The sequence below is a fragment of the Cupressus sempervirens genome, chromosome 6, assembly GCF_028749045.1.
Source record: "Cupressus sempervirens isolate cs-2001-9-10 chromosome 6, ASM2874904v1, whole genome shotgun sequence".
Lineage (NCBI taxonomy): Eukaryota > Viridiplantae > Streptophyta > Pinopsida > Cupressales > Cupressaceae > Cupressus > Cupressus sempervirens.
The window spans coordinates 581,649,677-581,666,060 of NC_143123.1; the positions used below are offsets into that span (position 1 = coordinate 581,649,677).

Consider the following 16,384-nt stretch of genomic DNA (forward strand, 5'->3'; position numbering starts at 1 on the left):
GTTATTTCAAAATGAATACAATTATCAGTATGGCATTAACAGCAGACAAGGATTTGGAAGAAAGAATGCACAATGCAAAGAAGAAATTTGATTGCCCATTTCAGCGAACAGAGGACCTTCTAAAAACTTTGGAGTTGGAAAATTATTTAGGCAAAATTGATCAGTCAAAACCCGATGCTATGCAAACAGCTTTATCTCCAGCATTTGGTTCGTTGGTTAAGCCCTGCTTATTGAGACATCATGATGAGGTGATAAGACTTGCAGCTCTCTCTTGCATTAGTGAAATCATGAGGATAATAGCTAGCCTTAATTCTTATGACGATCAGATTATGAGAGAGATACTTCACGCCATGGTAAAAAGCTTCGAAAAGTTGGACAACATCCTGGACCCTTATTTCACAAAAAGGGCAAGATTACTTGAAGTATTTGCAAGGTGTAGATTTGAAAACATTATGTTGGCAATAGGTTGTATCGGTGACATTCGCACGATGTTTAACACATTTTGGAATATTATGGATGAGTTTCATCCCAGCAGCGTATCAGCATCGATGCACTCCATCATATTCACAATCTTGTTTGAGGAGGAGAATGAAATTTCTAAACTTTTGGCAGAAGATTTATGGTGGGTTTGGACAAAAAAGAGGAATGTGTCACCTATGGCATGTACGTGGTTAAAGAGCCTGATTGATAGGCCTAAGGATCGAAGTACTTTTCCTATGACAAGCAGAAACTTGTATGAGGAATTTAACAGACATGCTGATTCGATACAGGGAGACATTAGCACATCTTCAAGTAATGGTTTATCTGCATCATCTTCATAGGCAGAAGTGGTTACAGATGTTGTGCAAGTTGAGCCAGTTGCATTAGAAGGTGATATCATAGGCACACTGGACTGCGTGATTGACATAAATAGTGATTCCAGTACAGTTGGGTTGGATGAAGTTACAATAGTTGAGGATACTGTCATGTTCTATGATAGTACGGTTGATCAGAAAGTGAGCATTCAGGACTTTGCAGAAAATGAGTATCAGGCACAATTGGATGCTTCTTCACATGAGATAAAGGCTAGTAATTCTTCACGCGTTTTGGCAAGCCAGCTGAAGACAAAGAAAAAGGATATTGTTGCAGTTTTATCTCATCATGACAGGGTGCGTGGATTGATCGAGAATCACATTTGGATGATTCAACTGCAAGAGAGATAGAAAGGAGTCACAATAGGTTCTTCTTGTGACGACTTACAACAGATCAAGGAAGGCATGGAAGCAATGAAGGTAAGTTACATACACCTACTTTCAGATCGCGATCATCTCCTTAATCTTGTGGGGATCTATTCAGATGCATTGAAGAAGGAAGAGGAGGTTGACCAATTTTCTCATGAGCTAGAGGATACTCAGAATTCCTTGATGTATACACAGTTGGCTCTCCAGGATTCTGAGAGACATGTGGACGAGCTTCGTCTCGAGGTGAGTTCAGTTCAGGAGTTAGCGCATATGGCAGGGACTCAGTTTTCTTTTATAGTCGGGTCACATGTTGATGATGATATGAGTATGTCTAGCATTCACACTCCGGATTAAGAGATTGTAGTGGGTACAGTAGAAAGGTGCGTGAAGTCAATTGGTATTGTTCAAATTACTCAGGTGAGGAGTTTACTTGAGTTGCCAGTTGATTTCCGTTCATGGATTAGTTGTTGGGATCCTTATCTTAGTACTTGGGAATGTTTTGATCGGAGATGTCTATCATTTTTTGGTAATAGTATCTGTTGCACCATCATGGACTTGATTAGTAGTTTACCAGGTGTAGTTCTCATCCATGCCATCAGCTTGTCTGATGCTGGAATTAGTTTTTATACACCTATGTTGGGCATTGAAAATGCATCCAGACGACCATTCTTGTTGGAATGGGTTGATGATCTCTCAGATATGACAGAGTTTATAGAAGAGTCCCAGGATCTGATTATTACAGATGACACCCAAGGGGATGTTGTGGACAGTGTCGAGGACTTAGTCTCTTCAGCGGGTTCCTTTGATACGGAGGTTTATGTTGATGCTTCAGTCACTCTATTTGATGATACGAGTTCAACATTTGGACTGCAGAATTTGGATGGCAGTATTACAGACAATAGCTATTCTGAGGTTACTCCTTTGGACAGTGTACCAGGGGTAGAGTATAGGAGTTTGATCAGCCAGCACAATCATGTGTCTAGTCAGCTGAGAGTTAGTGAGCAAGACATTGCTATCGCTTGCGAGCATTTCGATGCCACTCATCAGTTGTTAGCAGTTTATAGATGGGGTTCTCCTACAAGTGATGAGCAGGGAGGCAGTTATCTTTCCTTGATAGAGATCCACTCTTTATGGGAGGCAATCCGGATTCTGAGACTGAATTATATGCAGTTGGTAGCCGATAGAGATTATCTTATGGAGTGGGGCAGTACAGCATATGACGCATTATTGGTCAAGGAAGATGAGGTGAGTGAGCTTACTCAACAACTCGAGGTGACTTTTGAGTTCCTTGAGAGTACACAGTTGGCTTTCGAGGAGTCACATTATCATTTGGCTAAGGTGACCACGAAGTTAGAGCGACTTCAATCTTTATCAAATTTTGTACAGTCACAGACCGCAATGTCTGGTGATCCGAGGATGTCCATGGTCAAGGTTGATAGAGGCAGTGGAGATGAGGACATATCTATCCTCAATACCCATATTGGCATGTTTGGTTCATCTACACTGGAGGCAAGTTCAGTTGAGTTGGGTGTTGCAGCTGAGCATGGAGGTATGTTTGACTTGGTGGTGGTCTCTACTACGAATGGCAAGGAGATTAGTGATGTTGTATCAGAGACCACGTGTGATGTTGGTGAACCGGCAGTTGGCATGTTTCCTGCTAGTGACACTACTCCCTTGGCAATATCTTTGGAAGTAGTAGTTAGTTCCAGCTTCGTTAGTGATCAGTTGCAGTAGGTTGCATCACCTGTGTATGGCGAGCTGTCGACTGAGGTTGATTCTTTTAATCAGCATTATACTGCAGGGTATGTTCATCAGTTTGCATTGGATCCAGGTGTTGAGGACTTGATGGCTGTCAAATTTGGTTTGGGTTCTAGTTCTTGCTATCTGTCATGTGATGACTATTCGCCATTAGCGATGCATGGGAGTTATGGTTATGAGACAGTGGCCGGTGATCTGCAAAGTTGTGTTGACTGCAGGAGTTGTACAATATGTGGATTCTCCATACTCAGTACAATTTCATTCGAGAATGTTCACCATTGTTGCAGAGTTGGGTTGTACATTCCACTTAGGCCAGTGGAATGCGTTGGTGGTATTGAGTTGGTACGACAGAATGATAGATGGATTGAGCAAATGTTGCGGGAGTTGTTTGGTGATGACAGGGACATTATGTAGTTCTTCTTGTGGGATCCAGGTGGTGAATTGCTTGAGGTCAAGCAATTTCAGGAGGTGCGGACTGTAATGTCCCCATTTTGGCGATAATTTGATTTAATTAATTTAATTAATTAAGTTGTCCAAAATAATGAATATTTTATGAAGATGACTAATTAATTATTATAATTAAATAAATAAGTGGTATTAAGTTAATTATTTATAAAGTTATCAAATAAATAAATATTAAAAAGGTAACTTTATATTTAATTAATTTAATAAAGTGACTTGAAAAATATCTTATAAAGTCACTTAATAAATAAAATAAAAATAATGTTCTAGAAGTTTCTGGAGAAAGTGGAGAAAAAGAATAAATAAGCATCCTGGGCTTCATTCTCATCATCCAGTTTTTATCATTTCTCTTGACATTAGATTGTGAATACAATCACATGGTCTATTGTGAAGCCAAGGGTTTCAGATAGTTTATTAGTCTTTGGGAACGATACCTCCCAGTAGATTGCATAACTGAGGAAGTGAAAGATAATCTGAAGGGTTGCACTTTGGAAGTGGTATTCAGCCATTTCAAATTGAGCTTAATTTGTATACTCAGACTACCTGAGGGTTTGAGTTTTTGAAAGCAAATCCGAAAAAGCAGTCTGAAAAAAGCAGATCAAAAAAAGCAGATCCGAAAAAGCAATTCGAAAAAGCAGATCCGAAAAAGCAAGTGAAAAAAGTAGATCGGAAAAAGCAAAACAAAAAGGCAACATTGGAGAAAATTATTACAGCCATCTACAATCAAGTTCCTTTGGATATTACATGCATTGTTCTTATCATTTAGATGCATATTAGGAGGTAAGGTTGTAGGTGAAAGTTGTAACAGATTTAAGCACTATTCTTCCGGATGTAAGTCAAGAGTCTTGACCATTTCATACTAACATTGTAGTTAACATTTTATGTGCAATAAATGAGACATAATTTGCTGGTCTGATATAGTGTAATTGAATATGTATTTATCATTCATGATCAGCTTATTAATTTGCATGCCAATTGTTTGACAAAATGTCAATTGGCTGTAGGTTCTTTTTTTGGCATAAATAATGTTATAATTCTGCATACCAAGTGTTTGTATTAATGCCACTTGGCTATAAGTGCATTAACGCCATCATAAGTTGCATCCCAAGTGTTTGTCAAAATTATTAGTTGCTGTAACTGCATATTGCAAGTAGTTTCAGTCACATATATGCATTGAATATTGTCAAAATAAATTGCACATTCATGTTAGGTCATTGTTTAGTCAATTTAGAGTCTTCTTGCAAGCATTCTTATTGATGCTAAGTGAAGGAAAGAGCCATAAAAGCAAACTGAAACTTTATATCAGTCATATGACCCTTGTATGCAAAGTGTTTTGTTGAACCTTTATCAGCATTTTGGGATCTGATTTGAGCAGGGTCATTACAACTATTGCTTGCATACAGACTCCTAGCAAATAGACTCCTACTAGCGTATGGATTCCTCTTGGTGTACATACTCATCCTCACGTACAGGTCTTATCTTCACTCCTATTGTACAGAGTATAGCTCAACTTGGCACATACCAACTGATCTATTCTGTTATACAACGTAAGGCCTACACCACTCCAACAATATTTTTCAACTGTATCATATGATGTAAGTCTTCAGTACCCTGACGACAATCGCTTCTGCCGTATGTGGTACAGATGACAATTCTGAGTTTTTCATATGGTATATGGCAACTTCACATCAAGCAGTCCATGTGGATAAGAAGTCTGGTATATTGTATGAGTTACTTAGCAGCAGCACAGAAACACCTTAAAATGAAGTCTGTAGTGTGGTCAGGCCATTAGATATGGCAATTACGCCATCATAAATTCATCCACACGCAGCTTCCGCAGCATCTACATCATAATTTTGGCATGAAATCCCTGTTTTTTGGTTTATTTAACATTATGCCTAGCATCTTAAAATGTCATAAAAATGGTGTGCGCTATTGACACTGCCCCTCTACCCACTGGTGCTGCTGCCCCAGATCCCCAGTTGAGTTTTAAAATATAATACAGCTTTAAATTTGCAAAATAAAAGTCATTGTCTATATTATTTTCATGAGTTTTCTTAAATATTGCTTGATGTATACTTGTTGTCCACAAGATGACTTTTTCTTCTTACCAACATACAATGCCTACTGTTATGTTTCATAGCATTAATTAATTGGCAATTTATCGATTGTTCATATTAAGTTGGGTGGCACTGCTAATGTTTTATAGTTCTGTCGGATAAAACTTAAAGAATAAATATAACATTCGACCCTTGATTAATATTATAGATATTAATAATATCCTTTGTTATGTGTTGTATACATATATACCTCTATTTAACCCAATACATATCTATCTTTCATGAGTTTATCAATGGCAGTTATATTACTCTCATTTCATTTAATTCATGTTTTGGTAACTACAAATCATATGTGTTTTTGTTCCATCGGGAGTCACAAACCCGATTGGACGTGACCTCACTACAGAGTCACAACCCATCAGGGTCGTGACTCTCTCTAATCATACATATATTACCTCATTCAATCTGCGATGATATTAAAAAAAAAAGGAGAAAAACATGGATCTCACATATTATTCTGTCCTTCAGTTTTGCCTGTCACTCACCACCTTTTCCTTGTGATGTCATAAGTATTCATAAAGTCTATGTAAAGGGTATAATCACTCAATTATATATTGAGTAAAGTTATTGACATGTATAAAGTCAATATTATAAATTGAGTCAACTTTATTAATATATCTAGCAAAGTCCTTTCTATTGCAAGGTCCTTTCTATGTTGCCTCAATATATTTAATAAAGATAGAAATCAAAATTGTTAGAAGGATTAAAATTAAAATCTGAAAATCAACATGGTATCAGAGCCAGGTTTGAAGAAAAGATCAGATCAGATTTTCTTAATGTCAAAATAAATAAACTTCTAATATATCATTATATTATTTCAAAATGGTGAACAACATGAGGCTCGAAGATAGGCTTGAAGGTGCTTCTGATTTTGAAGCTTGGAAATTGCGAATGATGCTAGTTTTGAGAAAGCATGAACTACTAACTATAGTAAGTTCTCCTAAACCTGAGAAACACAACAAAAAGAATCAATGAGAAAAGGGACAACACGAGAGCGATGGAATTATTAGTGGATGGAGTGAAAAATCATTTACTACCTATTATTACCAAGTTGGACTCTGCATATGATATGCTAAAAGCACTTGAAGACATGTGTGAAATTAACAACACTAGTAGGCATCTTACTCTGAAGAACCAACTTGCTAATATAAAAATGAATAAAGGAGAAACCATAACCTCATACTTAATGAGGACAACGGATTTAAGAAACCAACTCTTAACAATTGGTCACATCTATGATAGTAAGGAGTTGACCATTGTAACATTAAATGGACTCCCTTCTTCATAGGAAAATTTTAGACAAGGAGTATGTGCCTGCTCCAAACTCCCTAAATTTGATCGACTAAAGGCTGACTGCATTCAAGAAGAATGTAACCTAATATCCAGAGGAATCAATAATGGACCCACAAGTGAAGGCGTTCAAGCTCTAACCACTAAGTTTCAAAGGAAAAAGGGGAAATACTCTAATAGTAAATCCTTTCACAAGAAACAAAGAGACTACTCCAAAGTTCAATGTTACAGATGCAACAACTTTGGACACACTCAACAATATGTCCTGATAGACTCAAACATCAAGCTTATCTCGCTGAAGTCAGCAATCCAAACTTGAATTCAGAGTGTTCTCCATTCTAAAGTAATATTAGATTAAGAGGGAGTTCGTAATCACTAAACCTTTGAAGGTAAAACTTTGTATGTTATAATTATTAAGACAATCTCAAACATTTTATTATTGTACAAATGAGTTCTTATTTGTTTTATATGGGCCCTGTGTACATCATGAGGAAGTGACGACTTCTAAAATGATTCACTTGTATTATAAGTTATTGAAAGGTGACATCTGACAATAACTTAAATTTTCTATTATAATAGACTATATCTTGCATGGTGGATTAAGTTCCTTAAATAGACCATGACCTTCTACTGTGATGGACATCGATGATGTTTAAGTAGATCACAATAGAAGATATATTGCATGGTGGATTAAGTTCCTTAAATAGACCATGGCCTTCTATTGTGATAGACATCTATGATGTTTAAGTAGATCACAATAGAAGATATTTTGCATGGTGGATTAAGTTCCTAAAATAGACCATGATACTTGTCTCTTATATGATGGCCACCTTACGATGATTGAGTTAAATCATCATAAACTATGATGAATATCTTCTGATCTAAGATATTTCCTTTGTTAAATTAATGTTGAAAGTTATATCTCATCTTGTATTTATCCTTCCTAACTAGGAGGGAGTGTTAATGTTTTATTAGTTCTATCGGATAAAACTTAAAAAATAAATATAACATTCAACCCTTGATTAATATTATAGATATTAATAATATCCTTTGTTATGTGTTATATATATATATACCTCTATTTAACCGAATACATATCTATCTTTCATGAGTTTATCAATGGCAGTTATATTACTCTCATTTAATTTAATCCGAGTTTTGGTAAGTGCAAATCATGTGTTTTTGTTCCATCGGGAGTCACGAACCCGATTGGACGTGACCTCAATATGGAGTCAAAACCCACCGGGGTCATGACTCCCTTTAATCATACATATATTACCTCATTCAATCTGTGATGATATTTTTAAAAAAGGAGAAAAACATGGATCTCACATATTATTCTGTCCTTCAGTTTTGCCCGTCACTCACCACCTTTTCCTTGTGACGTCATCAATATTCATAAAGTCTATGTAAAGGGTATAATCACTCAATTATATATTGAGTAAAGTTATTGACATGTATAAAGTCAATATTATAAATTGAGTCAACTTTATTAATATATCTAGCAAAAGTCCTTTCTATTGCAAGGTCCTTTCTATATTGCCTCAATATATTTAATAAAGATAGAAATCAAAATTGTTAGAAGGATTAAAATTAAAATCTGAAAATCAACAGTCACCCTCAGGTAGTTGTGTCAGTTGATTGACAGTTGTGTTCCTCTTGGCAATTGTTGGGTCCTTTAAAAATGTTGTGTATCAACAAGGAAGATAGTATTGTATAGTTGGATAAACTTTCTGTAATAATTTCATGAGCAACTAAAGACATTTTAATCCTGTATCTAGTACACACTGCCTAACTTACTATTATTTAATGTGTGTAGTTTACCAGGTGCAGCAGTAAGCATACTGCTAGTGCAAAGCAGGTTCAGGCTATGCATTCTTGATTTTGAGTAAAGGAACACAATTTGGCAGCCGTAATTTATTTTCTGTATTAGCTCAATCCTGAAACATCCTGAAAAGGTAATTTATATTCCCATTGTATGATCTCAATCCTGAAATATCATTCTCATAAGTAAAAGCATATGGTACGAGTTCAACACCTCCATGCTGATACAGTTATTCCATCATTGCTTCAACTCATTACAATGCCTGTGGATAGTCATATTAAGGCTTGCAAACCATCCAATTTTGAGTACAGATCCAAAATAAACTTGTCTATTTTTAGGCCTCATCTTGGCAAATCTTGAATAGGATATAAGCTAACAACATAGTTGTCTCCTTAACAGTATAACGTGCAGCATGTTGACTAGACATACTCTGGTATTTCAGGATGTAAATAGTCAAAGAAGTGATAATCTGTTTCCAATCTCTGCTTCAGATCTTAAAGGGTTACTAATAGGATGTACAACCACAATCTTCTCTAACAGATGCTGCCGATCATTCCAAGTAACACAGTAGAGCTCCAAAACAACTGGACTAAGCCATGTTGCCAGCCTCTCCTCGAATTCTGAATCCAAGGTTCCTCCTTGGTGACACCACTTGTATCTTCTCTAAGATAACCAAGAACTTCAAGATACCAAGGGGGGCATTCAATCCTCATAAAGAATATGCAAGCCCTTCATCTAAGTCAGGCTTCTCACTCTGCAATTGAATATAATACTAAATTAGATTGCGAACATGAACCCTTTTTACACCATAGATTTTGCAGACAAGACAGGCATCTAATCTTCCTTCTTTCCCATATGTTGGGGATTTGAGCCATGCTCATTATCTCTGTCATCGGACAATTTCAATGCCTATTCCACCATGAAAGTGGTAGTTCTACGGTACAAGGAAAGCTCAACTTTCTTGACTTCATGCCAAGCTCTAAAAGCTAAGTTACCGATTCAGGTTTGGGGAGGGATTCGGGTTCGTGAGTTTGGGCAAAACAAAAAAATCCCATTTGGGTTCGTAGGTGTGGGTGTGTGTGCACGCAATATATGTGCAAAAAAAAAGAGAAATGTGCATAATCGCAAACTTAGTTATTTCATAGTATGAATATATGTTGCTTGATTATTGATCAATGGCAAATGTCAAAGATATACATTAAATACCTGCTCATTAATCTATGTTCATGATTGTAAAGAAAATCATACATTAAATTACTAAATTGCAATATAAAATTTCAAAGCATAGCATAGTTCATCAAATAATAAAGTTTAGAACATAATGATAAATGGCAAGTGTTTGATAGTTTATCAATGCTCATAGTATCAAATGTCCTTCAAGGGTCAAATGGGTCATCAAACAATGAGGGATCAATGGCTTCATCCCCGGCTGCAACTATATCTAGATCCTCATCATTGGAACAAACAATCTTTACAACCTTCTCTTAATACTTGCAAAATGGGCACACCAAAATGAGAGCAAATGAGAGATTAGATGAGTGAGATGTTTTTTATTAGGCTCCTTTTAGGGTTACATGAATCAAATATTTTTAAAAACATTATCTTAAGTTGTTTTATTTCATTTTTTGGACCCTACTGCTGCAGGTCCTCCTGGGTTTGCCCGGATTCGTGTTCGTAAGGACCCGGACAGACCCACAGCACCCTGTTCGGACCCGCAGCGAACCTGGATGCAAATCCAGACCCACGCGAACCCAGACCTGAATCCAGGCTGCAAGGTGCAAACCCGGCTTCATAGTCTAAAAGTTATCGAGTGCTTCTTAATTGTTGATAGGGTCCAATGGTATATTTGGAAAACATGTCGAGTTTTTATGAACTCTCAAACTGTACCAGGCCCTTCAATAGTTTTCAATTCACTTGAGTACCCGACTTTGTACTTATCCAATAGTTACTTTTCTCTGTTATATTCTGATTAAATAAAAATTTATTAGTCTCCAACACCACAGTGACAAGTAGAGTGCTTCTACCGCCTGCACCCGAGCATTCTCTATTTTAATGGCACGAAACAGATTAATACTTAGGTCTTTGTACAGATGGTATGCTCCAAATATCACATTTGTTTATCTTACACGGTTGTTTGCAAGTTGGGGAGATATACGAGCTCCCGTATTTGTAGAAATTTGATTGCCGAGTTAAATACATAGATTGACATTCCTATATTTATTATATTCTTAATTTGTAGATGCAAAACATTGGAATAGGTGGAGTAAATATCGAATAAATTTCCAATGTCATTGAAGGGATGTTGTGTCAGTTCACTCTCAACATACCCAATCACTTCCATACCATTTCAAAACAGTTGTATTAAACACAACAGGCATTGCACCTTGCATGTAATGGTTAAAGATAAAGGGAGAAAGGTATAAGAACAATCTATTCTTGAAAAAAAAATTGCTTGCCCAAGGTCTGTACTTGATTGAAGCAAATCAAGTCTACTGACACTCTGCTCTAACATTACCTTGCCGAAATTCAATGTTGACTCCTTTGAATGCTTTCACAATGATCCTTATACTTGCTTGAAGACTTCTAAATTCTTTTAACAACTCTATTTTATGCATAACCCACAACTATGGCATTCAATGAGAGTACATTTCTTTCAGCAATTCAGACAAACACATGTCTATTATGTTTCACACATATCTACCAGAGCACTTAAAACTGCCAACTGTAAATGGTTCAACAAATCTATTTTGTTCCTCACCACGGAAATCATTTGCAATCATGGAGAACATATTTTATTTTCTAATCTGACAAACAGTTAAACAACCAACCTCGGCATCTACTTTTACGAGGGCAGTCACCATTATATAATTTAGAAAATTACCTCACAGACATGTATAAAAAGATGTCCAAATATTGGTCCAGAGCTCCAATTTAGGCACACACAGGAAGAGTACATACTGGCAGCGATTGTGGAGTTTGGCTCTAAACAATTGGTTGTATCTGCTCGAAAGGTTCTCAAAGTCTTTTCAACAAGTCCTTTTATGCATATGCTAATCTTTGAACATCTTAAGGAGCTCAATAAAATGGTCCATGATCCTTGTGCATTTCACTGTTTGCTACAATGGCATTGCGAATAAAATATCTAAAAATATTCCTCTTAATGGATGCATGTAGTCTATTTCAAAAACCCCCATTTTGTGCATATTCAAAGAGGATCTTGGAAGTGGTTGAGTTCATCCATACAACTTCTCCCGGATTAGCCGACATGAATGAGAAAAAAATTCAAGAAACGTATTTCATGCTTATCCATGACATGGCATATCTTTGAAGTACTCTAATTATTCCCAGCAAGCGACCTGCTTTAATACCATGTTAAAGTTTAATCAGATTTAAGTTTAGGAGATTTTAATTTTAATTTCTGCCTTCTAGATGCATATTGTTATGCTTTTCATTTGAGATGGTATAATGTATCTCAGCTGTAACTTGTAAGAGCACTTATTGATTTATGTTTGATTCAAAATACTCTTCCAATGAATATGTGTATGATATAAATAGGCATGTCTCCCATAGATACATGTCTCCTGTTAATATCTTAACTCACATTAGTTATTGCTTTAACATATATCACAAATGATATTTGCTCAAAGTATTATCATGATTATAATAAATGATAATAATTTATTTATATAGATAGTATACATATATATGTATAATATATCTCATATATAATATACATACATCATACATACATACATACATACACACATACACACATATATGTATGTATATATATATAGATATAGATATTTACTTAATAGTTTATTATCAATAATAATAATGCTCCATGATAATAATAGTGAAGGATAGATATCAAATGTTTAAAGCCAATAGGCCATTCAAACATTTAATTTCATTGATTGGAACCATCTGATCGAAACTACAATCATTAACAATATATACCAATATATTCGGGATCTATCTTATATATATGCAATCAGATCCATAAATCAAGTATTATTGGCCATCTAATTGTTGCATAAGATCAAGATAACTAATGTGAGTAAAGGTTTTAAATGAAAGAAATCTCTAGCAATTAAGGTTTTAAGAACATTGCCCCGATATTCCAAGCTACTTGGACAAGGACGATCACAATTTGATAGTACAAAATTGCCAATCAAAAATAGTATTGTCTTCCACCTTCATTGTTCAATGTCGTCCATCAATCATTGAAAAGGATTAACAAAAAAATCATCATCTATTGCATTTTCAGCTGCTGCAAGTTCAAGACTATTTGAACCCAATGCAGTGCCACTCGCAGTAGATGCACCATGTGCAGGTGTACTGTCATCATCATTGTCATCATCCAGAGTGACTAGCAAGATTCTCAACGGTTGCATCCAAGTTGGTACACTCAGGGCTATATTTCAAAACTCCACTGTTGCCTACTTGTATTGGGGATCCTTACATAGCCGAAGACACAAATTGGGACTAATATAAACTAAATCTTCAACCCTTTTTGAAGCCAGCCAGTTATACTTTACTAGTGAATAAAGGAATATGTACTTCAATTCTGTTAAGCAGCAAATTAAAATTTTAAAAAAGAAACACTATTTTAAAATGTTTTATTTGTCACTAGAGTGACTGGGCAGTGGATGCCCCCAGACATGTCCAATCATGCTCCAGATGCGTTGACCAGATGCACATCTTGGCTTGTGGAAGCGTGCCGGATGCGCATGTACTTCAATTCTGTTAAGCAGCAAATTAAAATTTTAAAAAAGAAACACTGTTTTAAAATGTTTTATTTGTCGCTTTGAGTGACTGGGCAGTGGATGCCCCCAGACATGTCCAATCACGCTCCAGATGCGTTGACCGGATGCACATCTTAGCCTGTGGATGCGCATTGGATGCACCAGCACATCCGGCACACTTCCACAAGCCAAGATGCTCATCTGGATGACACAGCCAAACCAGTGTGCATCCAGACCCAACATGCAGGGGCAGAGTACATCTACTGCAACTAAGGTCAGTATACTTGAGGTAGGAGATAGATTTTGTAAGTCTTAAATCAAAACCTAAAAAAACGTGTCCCCAAGAAACATTGAAAGTGTTCCAATTAGAAGGTTCACAGATTGCTTTAGCATCTTGTAGATCCAAAGAAACTTTGAACACGAGTCAGCCCATTTGCTGCTTTGACCAAGGCTGCCCCACTGCTGCCCAGTTTTATCCACTGAATAAGATGCCAGTCTCATCTTCCAGCTAGTTAATTAGCATTGGCAAAGCAATTGACCAAGCTTAATAAAGAAAGGATTAAGCATAAAAACTTTTACAATCATAAATGTTCTTAATAATATATGAAAACATTGAGAATGATTGTCCCAACTGATATACCCAGTACCGCCTTGAACATATTTTCATCTTTCAACTATCACGAAAGGATCTCTCCATATTTCTCTCTGTCTGTACTGTTAATACATCTAGAAAAGGCACATTATATCTTATAATATACAATTAAAGCCATGTTTCTATAGTATTTCAATTCTTACTTTCATTGATGATTTGGCTAGTGTTTACACAGGTATTTCTGTCTGTTTCTGATGCAGTTTCCTGTAAAGGTGCTTGGGAGATGTATTCTGTTCCAAGTTCGATTTGATTTTAGGATATACAAAAAAGTTTCTGGTTGATTCCAGTTTACTATATCACCATTATTATTTATATCTAGATGCAGAAACATTATTACCTATTTATTATGTAATATGAATTTATTTTATTGTTATATTGTTTTAAAATATTTTATTAACACCAAATGTAAATTTATTTTATTTTATGATGCTTTAATATATTCCATTAATGCTCAACATGACTTGAATTTATTGTAAGGTTAATTAGTATTCTTTTCTAATGAAATCTTATATTATTTAGTATATTTGCGTAATGGAAGTTCATTTTATGGTTATATCTCTTAATATATTTCATTAATGTCTGATTGTTGCATGTGACCTGGTAATCATATTAGATATAATTGACATGATTTTCATTTTTTGATAAATTTGAGACTATTTTACATTGCATCATGTGTGCTTAATGTTCAAGAGATCATTCCAGCACTACACTAACCTTGAAATAACTGTAAGTTCGTGTTCCTACCCTAATATGCTTGAATTTATGGTATTATATCCTATGGTAGGCCCCACAAAGATTAAGGAAATTATGCACTTCTTTTGAACATTTAGTCCTAAACACACATTTATACTAAAAATGAAGAAGCGGCAGAAGGGGAAACAGAGGACAAAGGAAAATACTTTTGCCATCTCCTCTAGTTGCTCAGCTTGCAAAGATGACTCGACCCTCTGCATCTCTCTAATAAAATCAGTCTCAGCCTTCCGTGCTGCTTCCATAAATTTTTCCCGTTTACTCATTACTTCAGTCTCCCTATCCAATACTTTTTCTTCTCTGCACAAAAGAATTTGAAGTGAATGCAAACACCAATCTGAAAAATAGAGATGGGTCTAGGAATCTTTACTAAGTCAAAGGCATCAAGACAGAATGAGCTGTCTGAAATCCTTGAAAGATGCCTTTTGATATGGCACTCTCCTATAGGGTTCTACTTACACAAGCTTTTCATTCCCCTTTTTCAATTCTTGTAATGCTTGATGCTGCATATGAATTTGCTTCATCCGAAAACTCCTTTCCTTTTCATGCAACTTCTCATCTCTCTCTAGTCGCTCCCTGAGCTCTCTCTCTATAGAAGAACCTTCTTCATCCACTCTAGACACACCTGCCTCAAACATTTCATGTAGTCTTCTATCCTGCAAATATCATACAATATAACTTGTCCTAATGAAAACCTTTGACAGTAGAATGAACTACATTGCAAAAAGCAGAAAGGTAGGAAAAGAAAAATAATCACGCGAATTCACAAATAATTCATAAGTAAATCCATTGTGAATTATCTCTATTCCTCCTCTATTTAAAGGAAAAATTAAAGAAATTTCAAAAATAATATAATAAAACAAAAGTAAAGATATTGAGATCATCTGGCCAAAGAATAATTTTAGGTCTATAATGATTCATAACAAATGCCAACTTAAAGTTCAATTCAAAAACATGGAAATGAAAATATTGAAAGATCTGGATCTTCTTCCTTGCCAATTTGTTTCGATATCACCACTCATTAAAAAGGGACTACTCTAATTTGCTGAGTATAAGAAGTCTCTTTTCTTTGTGACTGAGATATTCTGGAACATAGAAGGTAACTTAAAGCATCAACGGAACACTCCATAGAAATATTAAAAATGTAAAAAGGTATATAACAAAGCCATATGTGTGTCCAGTACTTCTAGAACAGAAGCAACTTTTACCTCTTCAGCAAAACGTTCCTGCATCACACGAGTTTGAGCTTGCCGTTGTTCAATTTCCTTAGCTTTCATCTGTATTTGCCAAGATATTGCTTCCCTATTTATCTTGACGTTTTGCTCCTCTTCAGACAATGTTACAACTTCCATCTCCATAGCTTTACGTTTTGCTTGTTTATGTGCATGTTCCTGCAGGCTAACAAGCATAATCAAAATCTTCGAGCAGCTAATATGGAAATCCTCTCATGAGAAATTGGTAAATTCTTGCATCATTCTGTCATACCCTTACGAAGAAACAATAAATTAAAAAAAAAGTATAACGTATTCTCACATTCACATAAAAAAGTGTTTCAGAGT

The 16,384-nt window shown here is 35.7% G+C and overlaps 1 protein-coding gene across 2 annotated transcripts in view; it reads right to left on the minus strand.

The window, feature by feature from the left end:
- The window catches only part of LOC149553581 (uncharacterized), a 51,729-nt gene that overhangs the window by 6,754 nt on the left and 28,591 nt on the right, over positions 1–16,384 (minus strand). For both annotated transcript variants that reach the window (XM_089788985.1, XM_089788986.1), the window contains exons 3-5: positions 16,034–16,216; positions 15,285–15,481; positions 14,975–15,125 (exon numbers count right to left, since the gene is read on the minus strand). In XM_089788985.1, the coding sequence (XP_089645111.1) occupies positions 14,975–15,125; positions 15,285–15,481; positions 16,034–16,216 (531 nt within the window). The remainder of the gene's footprint in view (positions 1–14,974; positions 15,126–15,284; positions 15,482–16,033; positions 16,217–16,384) is intronic.